Raw genomic sequence first — 16,807 nt, 5'->3', positions numbered from 1 at the left:
AGAGGGTTAGGTGTTGATGGCTCCATTTTAGAGAGGAGACAAGTGCTCAGAGAGGTGAAGTAACTTGCCTAGGGTCCCACAGCTACGAAGCGGTGAAGGATGGACTCGATCCCAGGCAGCCTGGTTAGAGGCCCTGCTGTTATCCGAGTCACAGTGGAGTCGCTCATGGATGAGGCAATGCAGAAGCAGTCAGACGTAGGGGACCTGGGGGGCTTCCCACCCCCATGTCTATGGCTCCCACCTGGCCGCACAACAAGCAGAGGTTTGGAGTCAGACCTAGACAGGGGTCAGGGAATCTGAATTTCAAAAGCTGTCCAAAGTGACTCAAACTTCTGATCCAATCCTCACAGGTGGGAAAACTGAGGCCCAGGGAGGAGCAGAGACTTGCCCAAGTCCCTCAGCAAGTCAGCGACAAGGTGAGGCTACCTGGCTCCTGGTGTGGTGAGGGTGAGAGCCTGGGGGGACTCGCTCGTAACGGATCAACAGCGACAAGGGCTCAGGCCTCTGCTTCCAGGGGGAGAACTCAGTGCAGAATTTGCAAGTGTGGGAGAGGCCAAAGGCCAGGGAGAGGGAGGGCGAGGGGTCTGGGAGAAGGGGTGGCAGAGAGAACAGGGGCTCCAACCACACGGCTGGCAGACCTCTGTGTCCTGGTATGGCCCAGTTCCCGGTGTAGGAAGAACCGACTGGCTCTGTGAGACCCAATGAGGCTTCAGATACTGTACCCAGACCAGGAATTGCTCATTACCCGCGTGCACAGAGCAGGAGTCTGGGGTTCAGATTCGAGCGACTTGTCCCAGGCCTCCAACTAGGACATGGAAGGACTGCAGTGGAAACCAGTCTAGCTGACACTGGGAGGCCATGTGTTTGCCTTGTCCATGCACCTCCAAGAAGCAGGCAGTTGTGCAGATGGGGGATGAAAAGAGGGGAGACATGAGAGCATTACATATGCAGCATATTTAAAGCCTGGGGCTACAGGTATTAAAGAATTGGCCTGGTCAGACTCAGCAAAAAAATAAACAGGAGGAAACCCCCGAGTGGATATAGGTGCTGCTAATAAACAGTTGGTTCTGGCTTTGCAAATACGGTTTAGCCACATCCCCTGTGTGATGGGTTGGATTTCACAGCCCTTGCTCCCTGCTCTGGGCCTTCTGGGCCTCAGGCAACGGGGGCAGCTCCTTGGACCGCCACGTCTGGGTCCTGGCCATGGCGGAGCTCCTGCGAACTCCATGGTTCTCAGGGGAAAACAAAAGAATCCCAGAGAATTGGGGCTGAGAGGGGCCTGGAGATGCCCTGCTCCCAATGAGCAGAGACCCAAGAGGGGCAGAGACCTGCTGATGGCCTTTAGGTAAGGTAGGAGCAAGGGTGGAGCTGAGGTGGGCCTGGTCTCTGGGCCATGGCATTTATATCAACCTCAGCCCTCTGGGTGGGGCGTGGGTGGGTGCAGACAGCGGGCTATAGGCTGAGGCTTGGAGGGGAGAGGCTGCCATGGCAGGGGGCAGGCTGGGAACAGAGACTGCTGGCACCTCTCCAGCTACAAATAATTCCCTGCCACAAACAGCCCAGTGGGGGACTTTGGCTTTGCCTTGGCTGGGCGGCCTTGGCCAGCATGGGAGGAAAAGCGTCACCTTGTCCCTGCAGCCTCTGTGCGTCCAGAACAGTCACCTCCCTCCTGGTGCACACCCACTCTCTGCGCACGCACACTCCATGCACACGCCCGTGTGCCGGTGCACATGGCTGAGTGCGGCTCTGAGGGTGATGGGGGCAGCAGATGGCAGCTCGGGGTCCAGGAAGTGGAGAGGGAGGGAGGGCGGGAGGAGCACTGGCGTGAATATCCCTGGATTCACGCCACCAGGAAAGCCCACCCCTGGCCTCCAGCTATTCATACCAGCAGCTTAACCTGGGCCGAAGGGCCCTTCCTGCCTCTCATCAGCTGCCAACTCTCTGATGTTAAACTGGACCCACTGGTGAACCAAGGCCCCCTCCTAGATAACTATGCCAGGCCCGGATGGTTAACCAGCTCTCCTTGGTTCTCTCTGCTTAACCAGCTCCCCTAGGCCACCCAGGAAGCAGCCACCCTGGGGCCCCCGGTGCAGATGGCAGCGGATGAGGTGATTCCTACGGTCCCTCCCGGCCCGAGAAGCTGCTGTTCTCCCAGGCAGCCGAGTCCTCCCAAATGGCCAGCTGACCTACATCTCTCCTGCTGCTGTTTCAGCAACTGCCCTCTTGTTATGTCCTTGGAGGAGGAGAAGGAAAGCCGTTGATGGTCGCTTCTACTTGGCGGGGATCACGGGCTCGGGAAGGGGAAAGGGGATGCTCACTTCAGGGCCAGGTCTGGGCAGAACACTTTACATCAGCCTGCACACCTCTGAGAGGTGGGCTCATCACCCCCATTTCAGAGACCAGGGATCTAAAGCTCAGAACATAAGACCCATACCAGGGACCCTGGCTAGTGGGTCACAGGGCTGGTGGCCTGACTCCATTTTTCTCCATCACTCCACTGCATCCAATGCAGTCACGGGCACAGGAAGAAGACAAAAGGGAAAGTGGCCCAAGGAACCCAGGTCTTAGGGCTGAGTTCTGGAAGTGGACCCTAAAAAGCCCAGCTACCCTCCATCTGCCTGCCTGGAATCCACCCGCAAAGCCAAGTATACTCCTACCAACCCTCACCAGGCATTAAGGAGCTCGAGGGCCACAGGTCCCCCTCCCCCAGGCCAGGACTGGTCCTGAGCCCAGCTCCAGGGAGAAGAAATCTGCTCAGAGTGCTGGTTCCAGTGCAGGTGGAGCAAGGACCAATGGGTAAAGGGGAGATGAAGTTCAGAGAGGGAGAGCCCCTCACGCAGGGTCACACAGCAAGTTAGGGGCAGGGGCAGAACAACTTTTATAAAGCTGTGGAGGAGACAGATTCTACAAATATCTTGAGAAAAATGAAGACCAGTTATACTCCCTTCTGTTTTCTTTGGTGGGGGTGGGGAGTCCTTGGGGCCAGAACACAGTTGTCCCTTCTCTTTGCTTTGTTTTGTGAGGCCTGGATCTGGCTACTTTGTCTGCCCCACGGGGCCAGGGTGAGGTGGCCCTGTGCTCAAGGAAGAGGGAGGTCCTGCGGGCCGCCAGCCTGGCTGGGAAGGGCCATGGGGAGCCAGGGGGTGTTGTAAGATAGGAAAACATCTCCTTGAGGGAGAGCGACAAGGTGAGGATGAAAACGCACATGCTCAGCCATGCTTTTCCTAGGACTTTCTCTTAAGGGAAGAACCAGACAACTGCACAAAGGTGTAGTACTGATATTCACCCCAGCACTGTGTAGAACAGGAAAAAAAAAAAAAAAAAAATATATATATATATATATATATGACCAACTAAACACATGTCTCTCAATAGGAGACTGTGTCATTAAATTAGGGAAGATTCATGCAGTGGACTACTATCTAGCCCTTTAAAACGATAATACGTATCTACTGTTACTGACACTGAAAGATGTGCATGATGTGGGGAGAAAACAACTGGCATGACACATGCTCGTTTTGCAAAAACACTCAAAAAACAAACAAAAAAAACCCCAGAAACACACATGTTCATGCACACCAGCTCGCATGCAGAGAATGCAAGAACACCTCTGGGAGGACAGGCAGCTCCCATGGTGGTATAACCAAGGGGGACTCCTACCTTCCTCTTTTCCCTTTTCTGAATTGTCTGTGTGTTTTCTTTTCTTTAAATTACAAGCATGAAATTACCTTTATATAATCGGAAAAACTTACTTCCGTTGGAAAAATAAAGGAAATCAATTGAAGTGTGTTTCAGCTTCAGCACTACCAGTAACAGGCTGTGTGGCCCCAGGCGAGCCCCATGCCCTTGCTGAGCCTCACTTTCCTCATCAGGAAAATGGGGGCGATAATGAACTCCTGCACCACCTTCCTCCCAGAGCAGCTGTGAGGCACAAAGTGGAAAAGGCCATACTGTGGTTCGAATAGGCTGAGAGGGCCGGAAACTGAAATAGTCTCCAGAGTGGCTGGGGTAAAGTCCCCTGTGGCATCTCAAAGCCAGTGACCAAGGGAGGGCGGTGGTCACATTGACCATTCCTGTGTACTTCCAGACTGGCAGACCTCAGAGAGGCTTTGGGCTGCCATATCCAAGGGGCAGGTGCGTGGAGGCCGTGAGGGGTCATGGGAACTGTGTGGATCTAGGAGCCCCATGGCCCTGCCTCTCTGGGTGACTCTCCTAGTCACTAGAGGGTGTTCCAAGGGGCCTGATAATAAGCTGGGTTCCTCGCCCCCAAAGCAGCCGGCTTGTGGGCACCTGGTCTGGGCCCTACCAGGGTCAGGGAAGTCAAACCAGGTGCAGGGGGATGGGGGAGCTCACAGGCAGGGCCCGCTCCTGAGCCACTCCAGCCAAGGGGCTATTCCTAGGGCCTGTGACATACACCGGCTTGTAAGAGGAGCCATGGCGAGCACGACTGATGATCAAAACTGCCACCTGGGGCCGCGCTCATGCTTGGGGGCACCCAGGGGCCAGAGCTGCTCAGGAGGGAGCCGGTACACCCACTGGCGGGGGCTGGCAAGGACGGATGCCTGGGGTACCTAGACAGGAAGGGCGGTCGCAGCACACCCCAGGCCACTCCCACTGCAGCTGTGACTGGGATGTGTGAACGTGTAACTCTTCCTTTCACCTGTGTCACAATGCAGCCGGACAGGCATGGCCCAGTCCTGCCGCTGACCCGCTGGCCTGCCTGGGGCAAGTGACTTCACCTCTCAGAGCCTCGGTTCTTTCCCTGTGAAGTGCAGTGATGATGCTTCCAGGCACCGGCTGAGGGAGGTCTTGCATGAGAAAGCCCCCAGCAGTGAGCATGCTCATGATCTCTTACTATAGTTAACAATTTTATTTTAGACAAGTTCCCAGCGATCTGGGGGTGGGCAGCAGGCCGCAGCCAGGGGCAGTGTGCACCTGCGGTCCCTTTCTGTGTGCAGGAGCCAGTGCCCGCCTGCAGCCTGAGAACACCTTGCTCCCTGGTCCAGCAGGGAAAGGAAAGGGCAGGCGGGGTGGCAGCAGGTGGGAGCGTACTGTTCTGACTCAGTCCCACCCAGGAACGGAGGACACCCTTGTTCTGAGAATGGGTCCCCGCTGACACCTGGAGCTGACGTCCAGCCACCAGGGCCTCGGTTTCACCTTCTGAAGCCTGGGGCTGGGAAGCTCCCAAGTTTGCAGGGTGAGCACTGAGAGGCCTGCGTGCCCAGGCCCTGTGTGACTGTGGATGTCACTGGTGCCCTCGGGGCTTCAGGTGACCCAGCTCACAAGAGGGGGCCTGACTATGGTCCCTAAAGGAAGCCCAGCTCCCTTCTCCAGCTTCAAGGACCCCTCAGGGCCTTCTCAGAGGCCCCTGGGTCCCCTACATCTGACCGATATCAGCTTCTCACCCTCAAAAGTGGGTGACATTTCCTCAGTCCATTCATTCATGCACACACCATCCCTCAAATGCCTCGGCTCTGGGCCAGGCCCTGTGGTCCCCCACCACAGACACTCCCAGCAACCACGAGCTCCTACGATGAGCTATTACAAGGGTGCACAAAGCCATGGGCATCCAGACATAGGAGAGGTTAGATCGCACCAGGAAGACAGGGAAGGCTTCATGGACGTGGTAATGAGCTGGGTTTTGAAGGATGGGTAGAAGCCAGGGAAGGACAATCCAAGCAGAAGAAAATTACGTATGTATGAGACCTAGAGTCAGCGAATTACATGGGGGTCAGAGAACCAAAGTCCACATTTTGTATGACTTGGGCTCTTGGCCTTTTCTGAGGAAGGATGGTAATATTGGAAACGACACTCCTTGAAGTCATCTGCATCAGAGACATATCACTGGGTCCTCAGTTTTCCTATCTGTACAATGGAAACAGTACTCACCACCCCACAGGCAATGGCCAAGGAAGGCCCTTGGAAACTGTGGAGGGTCACACTCATGGGGGGTGCTGGACAAGGGGGGCCTTATGTTGGGGCTCCATGTGGTCTCCGAAAAAGACGGTCCCTCCTAGACAGAAACCTGTAGCACAGGGAGGCATCACTGGACACTGCAGCCCCTCACCCTCTTCTTCCATGACCTCTGAGCCCCAGGCCCTCTGACCCCAACCAGGTAGACAAAGCTCAGAGAGGAAGATGCTAAGGAAGAGTCCAGGCTCCAGAGTGGACAGGCCTGGGCCAAATCCTGGCTCTAGCACTCAAACATCATGACATTGGCCAAGTCACTTCTCTTTGAGCCTCAGTTTCAATCATCTTTAAAATGGGAATAATAAGAAAACAGCCCTCATAGGGTTGTGAGTAGTAACGTTGATGAATTCAGATTGTCCAACATGGTGCCAGGCATGGGGGTAAGTAGCCAGTATCTGTTATTAGTAATTCCCTCAAGGGAGCTATTTATTTTGGAATCCCTCGTGCTCAGCACAAGGATAGCAGAGCAGACAATGTGGAGAAGACAGATCTGAGACCGAGGGGAGAACAGGGACATGTTGTGGGAGCTCAGGGGCTAGGGAGCAAGAGGACAAGAGGTCAGGGAAGGCCACCTGGGGGAGGTGGCATCTCCACCAGGCCTTCAAAGACTGGGTGATCTGGGCATGCGGGCATTTGCAGAGCAGGTGTTACCAGTGCTGCTGAGATCCAGGGCCCCGAGGCCTGGCTGCCCAGCCCCCAGAGCAGGGCCCCATACCCTCCCCTAGGCCCAGGACTGGCTTCATGGGGATGGCACTGGCCTGGGGGTCTGACCACTGACCCTGGGCCAGGAGACTTCCACTTGGTAACAGCCCTGAAGGGTGGCACAAATAAGCCTATACCCTCCTGCTCCATCAGCCCTCTTGGGTCCTCTCGCTCCTCACCCTCTCCCTGGGGGCATCTCTCTGGTTTCACCTGCTGTTGCTATTTCCCCAAGGAGGGAAAACTGTCAAGTCAGCTGCCTGCAGACAACCGAGAGGACTAAGCCAACCAGCCCTGAGGCCTATTGCACTCAGAACCCCCAGCAGGCCTGAGAAAGCCCAGGGGGTTCCCAGAGGGGAACTCCGTCCCAGGAGAGCCCCTGGGAAGCCACATGGGAGAGTCTTCAGCAAACACTCCCAAGGCCTGCTGGGGCCAGCCGCGGAGACACTGACCTGGCCCTAGTGAAGGGAGAAGCTTAGGCCCTGCGGGGCAGAGCCATGGGGGCTGTAGGGCTTCCTCCCCATCCCAGGCACAGACAGGTCTGGAAACCAGCCTTGGGACAAGCATACGGCCTGAGGGAAGCCTTCCTCTGCCCCACCCAGGGCCCTGGCCACTCATTCACTGAGACCAACCAGGCCTGTTTGATTTATTTCTTCCCCCAGGCCCTCCCTAGGTACCTTTCTCCACTCCCAGGTCCATCTCAGGGCCGAATGGCCTTGGGACCACCTCCACTGTGGCTGGGGAACCCTCTGGCTGAGGCACGCCTCAGCTGCGGGAGACTTTGGATCTCGGGCTAAGCAAATGTGGGCAGGAGAACCAGGGGGTCCTGGCAGACAGGTATCTAGAGACCTCAGTGAAACTCCTCCTCCAGGAATGGACAGACCCACTGCCATTCATTGAACACCTACTGCTTACCAGGCATATTATCTCACTTAATCCTCATCACTGGGAGGGAGAGACTATTATCACCTCCAAGGCCATTCAGCCAGAAGTCACAGTTGGGATAGAAAACCAGGAGTATCTGATTCAAGGCCACATTGAGTTATTCCAACACACATCTCTAAGTCCCCTCTTTCGACTCCTGTATCTCAGCCCTGGGGAAAGAGGGTAGCAGGGAGGGCTTTCTGGAGGAGGTGATACCTGCACTGATGACTCTAAGATGACAAAAAGAAGGTAGCCAGGTGAGGGCGCAGAAAGTGTTCCATACAGATGAAATGGCACGTGCAAAGTCCTAGCAGTAAGAAGCAGTAGGAGGGCCAGAATGTGACAGAAGTTTGGTGTCACAGGTTCATAAGAAGAGCAGGAAGGGGCTGGAGGGCAGTGGGCAGCGGAAGCTGGTCACAGAGGGCCAGATGCAGAGGAGTCTAAGCTGACCCTATCCTATGGGTACATGGGAGCTTCAGGAGGACTCCGAATGGTGGAGCTGGTGGGTCAGATGAGGAAACCGAGGTTCAGAGAGCGCAGCATGATCCGTCAGATGACTCCATCCAAAAAAGGACACGAAGCTGGGCCTCGTGTCAGGGGTGTGAGAATGGCCTAGGCCAGGAGGCACACTGAAGACCAGATGCGGGCTTGCAGCCCCAGCTGGGAGCTGTGGCCGAGCTTTAATTATTTACAAGGCTGCTTCCCAGCAGGCCTCAGCACTCCTGCAGCCTGGCCTTGCCAGCTAATGAACTCTCGGCCATGGGAGACCTTGCTGCGGCCACTCTTTATTAAAACTGGAACGGAGGGGTGATGGGGGCTGGGAGAACAGGGCAGCCTAAAGAAGCCTGAACAGGTAGAGGAAACTGAGCATACGACCGGTCCACCTGTCTAAGCAGTCCATCCACACGGAGAAGCGCAGAGTTCTTCCCAGAGCTGGAAGTGGAGTGGGGGGGTTGATGTCCCCTCAAGATGGGGAAACAGAGGCCTGGGAGGACTTGCCTGAGGTCGTCAGCTAGTGCTTGATGCAGCACAAGTTCAATTAGTTGGGTGCCTGCATTCACACCCCAGCAGTTTCAGTTTCACTTAAAAATCATACACCTTAACCCCTCTGTGCCTTTGTAAAATGAGGAAGATGCGGGTACTTCCAAGAGTCACCCCATTTTATAGACTTGAGGTGCACGAGGTGATACGTGTAGAATCTCAGCACAACTCCTGGTCCACAGCAAGTGCTCAGTAAGTGTTCATTGTTGTTTCTGTTACTGCTCCGGGGGCAAAGGGCTGGCTGGAGACCAGAACCCCTGTCTCTGCTCCCAGACACTAAGCAGCAACAGGAAACTGAGGCCAAGGCGCCAGCTGGCGTACGTGACCCAGGTGCAGCCAGGAACTCCACCCCTTCCCCTGGCCGGGCCGCCCCTGGGCTTCCAGCCCCTTCCTCCACTTTGAAGGCCCTTTGAGCTGGGAACTGAAACCCCATGAGCCTTTCCCTTCCCCATCCCCGTCAGCTCTATCTGTGTCTCCAAAAGGCCAAGTCCCATCCGCTGCGGGTAAGTTTCAGCACTTAGAAGGTCTTAGTTTGAGTTCCAGCTCTAACCCTGAGGAGCTGTGTGAATTTGCGGGGAGTCATTTCACCTGTCTGAACCCCAGTTCTTCCTCTATAATGTGGAAACTGCATCACCTATTTTTAAATGGTAAGCTCTGAGGGAATGGCATTAGTTACCATCTTTCAAGGCCTGCCTAGCTGTCTCTTCCTCCAGAAAGCCTTCCTTGGCTTCTTCCACATACAAGCTCCCTCCCTCCAACCTCCATCAGCTCTCAGAATTTATGGTCTGCATTCTGGCCCCTTTGGGAGCTTGAACTCATTTTGCCCCACAGATACTTCACTTACAAATGGCAATCCCCATTTTGCATGCCGAAAGGTATAGAGATGGGGTGATTCAGGCCCTCTCACAGGGTGGAATGGTTGGAGTGGTCCATAAGGCAGGGAGGATGGTTCCAAGAAATGCAGCTCGGGCAGGTGGCCCGGAATGGAGGGAACTCCCCAGATGGGGAAGGAAGGGGTGACAAAAGACCATTTTCCAACACCACGCCGCCTCATACAGCCACCCAAATCTCCCACCCCTTTCTTCAAGATTTCTCTTTCTGGCCCCTAGGGGTCCCTTTCTAAAGACCTTGGTGGTGTGAACACTCATCCATTCCCTTCTCTTCAGCAGCCCCATGTGAAGACTTTCTATGGGTATAACTGATGGTGGAGCAACAGCTACCCCCCATTTGGCAGATGAGGAAACAAGCCCAGAAAAATCCAGTGTTGGGGACGGATACTTGACACCAACAGCAAAGCCCTCAACGTCGGTTGCTTTTGTTCACTAACTCTCTGCCTGTGAGTCCACCCCATCCATCTCAGAATGAAAGCAGGAGCCCAGAGTGGCCATCAGATTGGCCCTGGTCCCATCTGGGGTCACCCAGCCACCTGCTACTTCACTCCTCCATCTTGCCCAGAGCCTCGATGGAGATGAAAAGCACCCGGATCACCCTCCTGGGTCCTTCTGCCCCACACTCCCACCGGAGCAGACAGTGCCCCTGAGCTAGGAGGCAGGTGGACACCCTGACCAAGTTCTGTCACTCTCAGCTGTGTGACTTTAGGCAAATCACTCAACTTCTCTGAGCCAGAGTCCTTATCTACAAAGGGGGATGACAAGAAACACTTCTGCTCTTCACAGCCACCCCCCACAAAACTGTTGTTATACAGAGCCAGGGATAAGGTAAAACCAGCCCAGAAATGCACAGTTTCCACTTCCCCGTCTCATCCTCAGCACTCCCACTGTAAGGGAACCACAGAAGAACAACTCCAGGCGAGGAGACTCACTATCACATTTTACCCTGGCTCAGGCATTTTCAGAATTTCAATAGCATTGGGAAATGGTTAGGGTCATAATTAGGCTAAGAACTCTGGAGTCAGGTGCTTAAATTTAAGCTCTTACTTAGCAGCTCAACAGCTGTGGAATAACTAACTTGATCTCTCAGTGCCTTGGGGTTTTTTTGTTTTGTGTTTTTTGGTTTGTTTTGGTGTATAAAATAGGACTGCTCTGAAGGTTACAGGAGTTTATATAAGATAAGCACTTACCACAGTGGTTGGCACACAGCTAACAGTTGGCACATGTTAGTCGCATCACTTTCAATTACATTTCTAGAACTGGTCTTCAAAACCAGGGCAGGAATCATTAGCCCAAGTGGTCAGAAGAGGAAACTGAGACAGGAGGGAAAGATGCGCCCATGTCACACAGCCAAATCTGGGTTGGTATGAGAATGAACCTGGAGGCTGACTGGCAAACCCCGAAAAAAAACACTATAACTCAACAGACAATGCCTGTCCAGGTGGTCCCTCTACCCTTCTTACCACTGCGTGGTGCTGTGGGCCTGTCCACCTGTTGCCCTCCTCCCACAGAACCTGCACTCCCTGGCCTGCGGGGTGGGCCTGTTCTCCAAAGTGTCCCAGTGCCTGGCATACAGCAGGTGCTCAGTAACGATGAATGAATGACTGCCCGCGTCTGCGTTTTGGTAGAGTCTTGTTTATCTGTTCCTGGAACTATACTCCTTCCACTGTGGCAACTGCTTGCTAACTCGCTTCAGGTCCCACAGACATCAGAAACCGTATGCACCTCACGAAACAGCTTCCAAAGCAGTCGCGCCTGGGTGTACAAACACCACACTCAGCAAAGGCGGCCGGCCACCTGCACGTGACCATGGGTTCACGCGGGGCCTTGGGATCCTCACGCCCCTTCCAGGAAACAAACTCATCCTTCTGGCCCCCTCCTTCCTGCTCTGCCCCATGACTCATGCCTCACTCTGGCTGGCAGGAGAGAGCAGTCAGCCAACCAGGGTGGCACAAGAAAGGTCTTCACCATGACTAGGCAGAAAAGCAGCGGGCGCCAGTGCCCCGCCTGCACCTACTACCCAGGGGAGGCGCGGGGGTGTGGCCAAGGCGGGGCCAGGGCAGGGCCCCAACGCCAAGGGCGCCAGAAAACTGCACACCCGGCCGTTCCACGATTGGCCTGCTCCGGCCACAGGGACCTATGGGGTGGTCCTCGCACAGCCAATCAGGGGCCCCGGGGAGCCCATTCATTCAAAAACCCAGCAGGAAAAGGAGTGAGTCTAGGCCCAGAGTTGCCTGGAACTTTGAGACACGCGCGCGTTCCGTGGGGCCTAGGCAAGAGTCCCGGAGGGCCTGATCGCAGAAAGCTAGACGCTTGCAGGGACCGTCGCGTCGCCGCCCCACAGTTCCGGCCCAGCAACCCGGGCGTGGCGTGCCCTCCTCCCGGGCCTTGCTGCGCCGGGCTTCGCCCCCGGCTCCATCAGGACCTGCCGGCTGCCCAGAACCCGCTGGGTCCCTAAGTGCCTGGAGGGAAGGGGCTCCCGGGAGGGTTCCCGGCTGCAGGCTCCGGCAGTAAAGGTCCAGGCAGGTGGGCCGGTGGCGGCTGCAGCCACGTGGACTCTGAGCAAGGCGTCCCCCACCTTTCCCTCCCTTCCCGGCCGGCCACTCACGGCAGTCATCCTCGTCGCTGTTGTCCGAGCAGTCGTCGTCCTCGTCGCATCTCCACACAGAGGGAATGCAGCGCTCGTTCCGGCACCGGAACTGGTCCTCTGCGCACTCCTTGACCGACCCTGTGCGGGGGAGAGGGGACGTGAGCCGGATCCCCGGAACAAGCGATCCCGGCCGCGGGGAGGGGTCTACTGAGTGAAGGAGAGGGCCCGATGCTGAAGCCAACGACCTGGAGGCCTCTGGCAGCCTCAATCAGGAAGGAGAGCAGGATGGTAAGGGTTCCTGGGATGACGGGCTGCTCTGTGGCAGGCACACACAGTCGGTGTCCCACCACTTGGGTATGCCCCCCATTCAGAACACTCACCCGCACACACGGCCCTCAGTGAGATATCCACGCAGACACAGCCCACAGGGAGCCCCTGAACACGCTGCGACACGCGCACTGGGCGCTGCGGGCACATCCGCCTCGCACGCAGCCCCTCTTTCTCTGCCACACGCAGGGGTCGCCGGAAACGCAATGTCAGGCGGGGTAGTCTCCGGGCTCCGCTCATCGCCGCCGCGGAGCGCGTGTGTCAAATTAACGCCAACGGCGAGAATCACACAGCCCTCCCGAAAGCATCAGTGATCACCCCCAGCAAAGTTCCCGGCCTGCCCGGCCCCCATGGCGCCCATCCCCCAAGAGCAGGTGCCGGAGGGCAGAGCCCACCACACAGGGAGCCGCGGGTCGGGGGTCTTGGGCAAATTAAGGGAGAGCTGGGTCCCGAGGAGCATATCCCACCCGGGCGCCTCCCTGCCAGGCCCGGGCTCGGGGGCCCCGGCGCAACCCGCCCCCCGGCCTCCGGGCCGTGCTTTGTTGGCCGCTCCCGCGGCGCAAAGCCGGGCCGGGGACCGGCCGCACGCACCTTGGCCGCCGCGCAGTGGATCCGCCGCCGCCTCGAGATGCTGAAGCTGCAGCAGCAGCAGCAGCAGCGCCAGCGGCCGGAGCGCGCCCCGTTCGGGGCGGCCCATGGCGGGCCCCGGGCTCCGGCCGCCGCGCCCCGCGCACCCCGTGCCGCCGCCGCGCCTCAGCCTTCCGAGTCCTTGCCGCGGCGCCGGGGCTGCCGCTGCCCCCGCCGCCGCCGCCGCCGCTGCAGCCCGCCCCGGCTCCTCGGCTGCATTTCAAGCAGGTTCCGTGACGCTCGGCGGCGGGGCGGGCTCAGGCTGGGCGCGCGGCCCCAGGCCTGGGCTGCCTCAGCCTGCGCGCGCGCCCCCTTCCGCTGCCGCCTCCGCCCCACGCTCCTCCCGCTGACGCCTCCTTTCCCTCCTGCCTCATGCCCTTGGTCCACTTCTCCCTAGGCCCGCGCTCGGTGACCCTGCTCAAGGCCCGCCGCGTGCTGGGCGCTGCAGACGCTGGGATGAGCCAGACGAGGCCCCTACCCCCAGAGGTGGCAGACGGCCCAAGGGAAGTAGCACAGGCTGCCTGGAGGAGGTGACATGCTGATAGGCGGCTGAGAGAGGCCTAGGAGTGAACCTGGGCGGGAGGGGAGGTGATGTTCCCGGGTGCACAGGCCTGGGCATGTGCACACGGAGCAGGGATGGTAGTGGACAGGGATTGGGGTGCCAGGATTCGTGTGATCAGGGAGAAGCTGGGGGAGCAGGAATGGACCTCTGCACCTCTCCAAGACTCCAACCCGGATATTACACGTCTGTGTAGCTGGTTAACGTGCCTATGTTGCATTCTCATGTGAGAATTCCCACGGCTAAGGATGTGAGGCAGGTGGCTTGGGTCTGGCGCACAAACTTGATTCATTCATTCTCATTCAGTGTTCTGCTGGGCCAGGCAGAGGGGCAGACCATCAGGGGGAACTTCAGGGACGACAGGGTAGTCCTTGCTGTGATGGAGAAAGGCAGAGACTGTGGGACCCCACAGAAGGGACGCCTCATCCCTGCTAATAGGGGACGCACACCCAGGGCTGCTGTCTGCTTCTGGCATGAATAAGACCTCTCCCCTGGAAGGTCTCAGCCCCATCTTATCCATGCCAGGGTACAGGTGACTAGATTTTAGCTACCTGCTGGTAAGCAAGGCCCAACCAGCCCAGCCTTTTTGGACAATGAGTTTTGAGGGCACTGGCCACTAAAAGAGACAGACTGGAAGGTGGCTAGGCCCAGTGTAGGTCCACCCTCCCCTCCTCTCTTGCTGCCTCACCTCCATGGCAGAGGGGCAGAAGAAGGGGCTTCAGGAGCTGTTAGTCTCAGGCCTGGAAGCCACTCTGTCTCATCAGCAGTCCTGTTACTGAGCCTTGTTTCTTCCCACAGAGGGCAGCCCCTTAGCAATTCGGTCATCCAACAAGCACATCCCAGCTCTGCTCTGTGCCAACCCTGGGCCTAGGAGTGCCAAGGTGAATCAGACATGGTACCAGCTTGATTGGTGGGGAGACAGACCATCCATGGACAGACAATGAAATGCAAGCATGCTTTCAACAAAAACTTATGGAGCACCTCCTATGTGCCAGGCATTACCCAGGGATACAGTGTAGAAATAGATGACGTCCCTCTTTGCTCTCCTGCACCTTACATCTTAGTTGGGAGAGACAGACACAAAAGCAAGAAAACAAACAAGAAATGATAATAATTTCAGATCATCATAACTGCTATGGAAAAAATAAAGTAGGGTGATGTGAGAGTGATGGGAGGTAACTTTAAAGAGGTGACCAGGGAAGGCCTCTCTGAGGAGGTGACATTTCACTGAATGGCAAGAAGGAGCCTGCTGTAGACTGAATGTTTGTGTCCTCCCAGAATTCATATGTTAAAACCTAATCCCAAATGTGAGGGTATTTGAAAGTGGGGTCTTTGGGAGTCAATTAGGACATGAATGGGATTAGTGCCCTTATAAAGGAGGCCCCAGAAAGATCTCTGGCCCCTTCTACGATGTGAGGACACATCGAGAAGAGAGCCATCTATGAAAAAGGAAGTGGGCTCTCACCAGACACCAAATCTGCTGGCATCTTGATCTTTCAGTGTCTTGATCTTGGACTTCTCAGGCTCCCAACAAATTTCTGTTGTTTTGAAGCCACCTAATCTATGATATTTTGTTATGGCAGCCCATGTGGACTAAGACAGAGCCCAGCCATAGGAAGATTGGCTGGAAGGGCATTCCTGGCAAAGGGACCAGCAGGACAGAGGCCTTGAGGTGGGCTGGAGCCTGGTGATGAGAAGTTGGGTGACCAGGTGAGGTCAGAGTCAGCAAGGTTCTGATCACATGAGGGCTTTGTAGGCCCCAGCAGGAGGTTTGGATTTTGTTCCAAGCACAACGATGACCACTGTGACAGCAGGATGCCTGGGACTCTGGAGCCCCTCCTGCAGCCAAGACTGACTGCTTCATCTCAGCCCCTCCTTCACTCTGTGGTCTCAAGGAAAGTCAGTTCCCACCTCTGAGCTTCAGTTTCTCATCTGTAAAATAGAGATGGGGAATTTCAAAGGTCTATTCTAGTTTTAAGATTGTGTGGATTAAAGTTCAGAGGCAGCAGGGTAGAGAGATTAAGAGCATGGGCTCTGGGTTAGACTGCCTGAGTTTAATCTGTTCCTTCCCTTCCTAGCTACATGATCTTGGACAACTCACTTAACCTCTGTCTCTCAGTTTCTTTATCTGTAAAATGGGAATGGTGACAGTACCTCACAAGGTTGTGAGGATTACATTAGAGGAGATGCATAGCGTGCACTGTACTGTAGGTGCATAATAGCTATTAGTTATGTTACTGTTATTCAAACATAATTCCCTGTCAAAAACCCCTGATAACTTCCTGACACTCAAAGAATAAAGACTGAGCCTTCCTTGACCTCCCCTCCAAGGGGGTCTTTGCTCATACTGTCTGACACACATCCAGCTGCCAAAGTGGGCAACTCCTTGTCTCTCGAAAACCCCCTCATCGGAGGTTCTCCAGGCTCCTCTCAGCCCCCACCCAATTTGGGCCACTTCTCTCTCTCCCTAGTCAGCCTGTGACCTTCCTGAGGACAGGAACCAGCTCTCCTGCATTTCTGGGTTCCTGGCACAGGGCATGTTTGATCAACGTTTGTTTGTTGTTGCCTTTACCATGGTTTCTGTATGCCTAGGAGGACTATGTCTTATTCATCCCTATTTTCAGAGGATAGATACAAGGCTTGGCATATAACAGGCATTAGATAAATGATGTTTAAATCCTTGAAAAGGTTAAAAGGAAAACCATACCAAGTAATAATAATAGCTAATACTTATTGTACACTTGCTGGAGGCGGGGAGGGGGTCAAGCACCATCTAGGTGTTTTAAACGCTTTAACTCATTTAGTCCTTACAGCATCTTCATGAGGCAGGTTTTATGTTGATCCCATTTTACAGATGAGCAAACTAAGGGGTGGGGAGGTCATACAGCTAGTAAATGGCAGGCCTAGCATTTGAACCCAGAGGGCAGAAATGGGAATTTTTCAGGGCACCTAAGTTGGTTAATTCTAGTGAGGGGCAAATGAAGAAAGCTTTGACACACACCATACACCAAATGGACACTGAGGTCCTTGTACAACTTGTTCCCAAGTGATTTCTTGTCCTCACCTGTCCTCTCTCTCCATCCTGGGATGACTCAAGCATACAGGCCTCGCCCAGTCCTGGGTTTCCAAAGAAAACCCTCAAGCCCAACCCCAAGTGCAATGAATTCCCCACGAGACAGA

General features: G+C 55.7%; 1 protein-coding gene across 26 annotated transcripts in view; it reads right to left on the bottom strand.

Moving 5' to 3' along the window:
* LRP8 (LDL receptor related protein 8) overlaps positions 1-13,414 on the bottom strand; it is a 78,266-nt gene extending 64,852 nt beyond the window's left edge. For 6 of the 26 annotated variants that reach the window (XM_082370312.1, XM_082370314.1, XM_082370292.1 and 3 more), the window contains exons 1-2: positions 12,495-13,018; positions 12,133-12,252 (exon numbers count right to left, since the gene is read on the bottom strand). In XM_082370312.1, coding sequence (XP_082226438.1) covers positions 12,133-12,252; positions 12,495-12,681 — 307 coding nt within the window. In that variant the 5' untranslated portion in view covers positions 12,682-13,018. The other 20 variants (XM_082370289.1, XM_082370300.1, XM_082370309.1 and 17 more) reach the window with 12 other exon arrangements.
* Positions 13,415-16,807: the final 3,393 nt, after the last annotated feature.

This window comes from Balaenoptera borealis (genome assembly GCF_965194805.1).
Source record: "Balaenoptera borealis genome assembly, chromosome: 1".
In the NCBI taxonomy this organism is placed as follows: Eukaryota; Metazoa; Chordata; class Mammalia; order Artiodactyla; family Balaenopteridae; genus Balaenoptera; species Balaenoptera borealis.
This window is presented reverse-complemented; position numbering and strand designations above follow the sequence as displayed.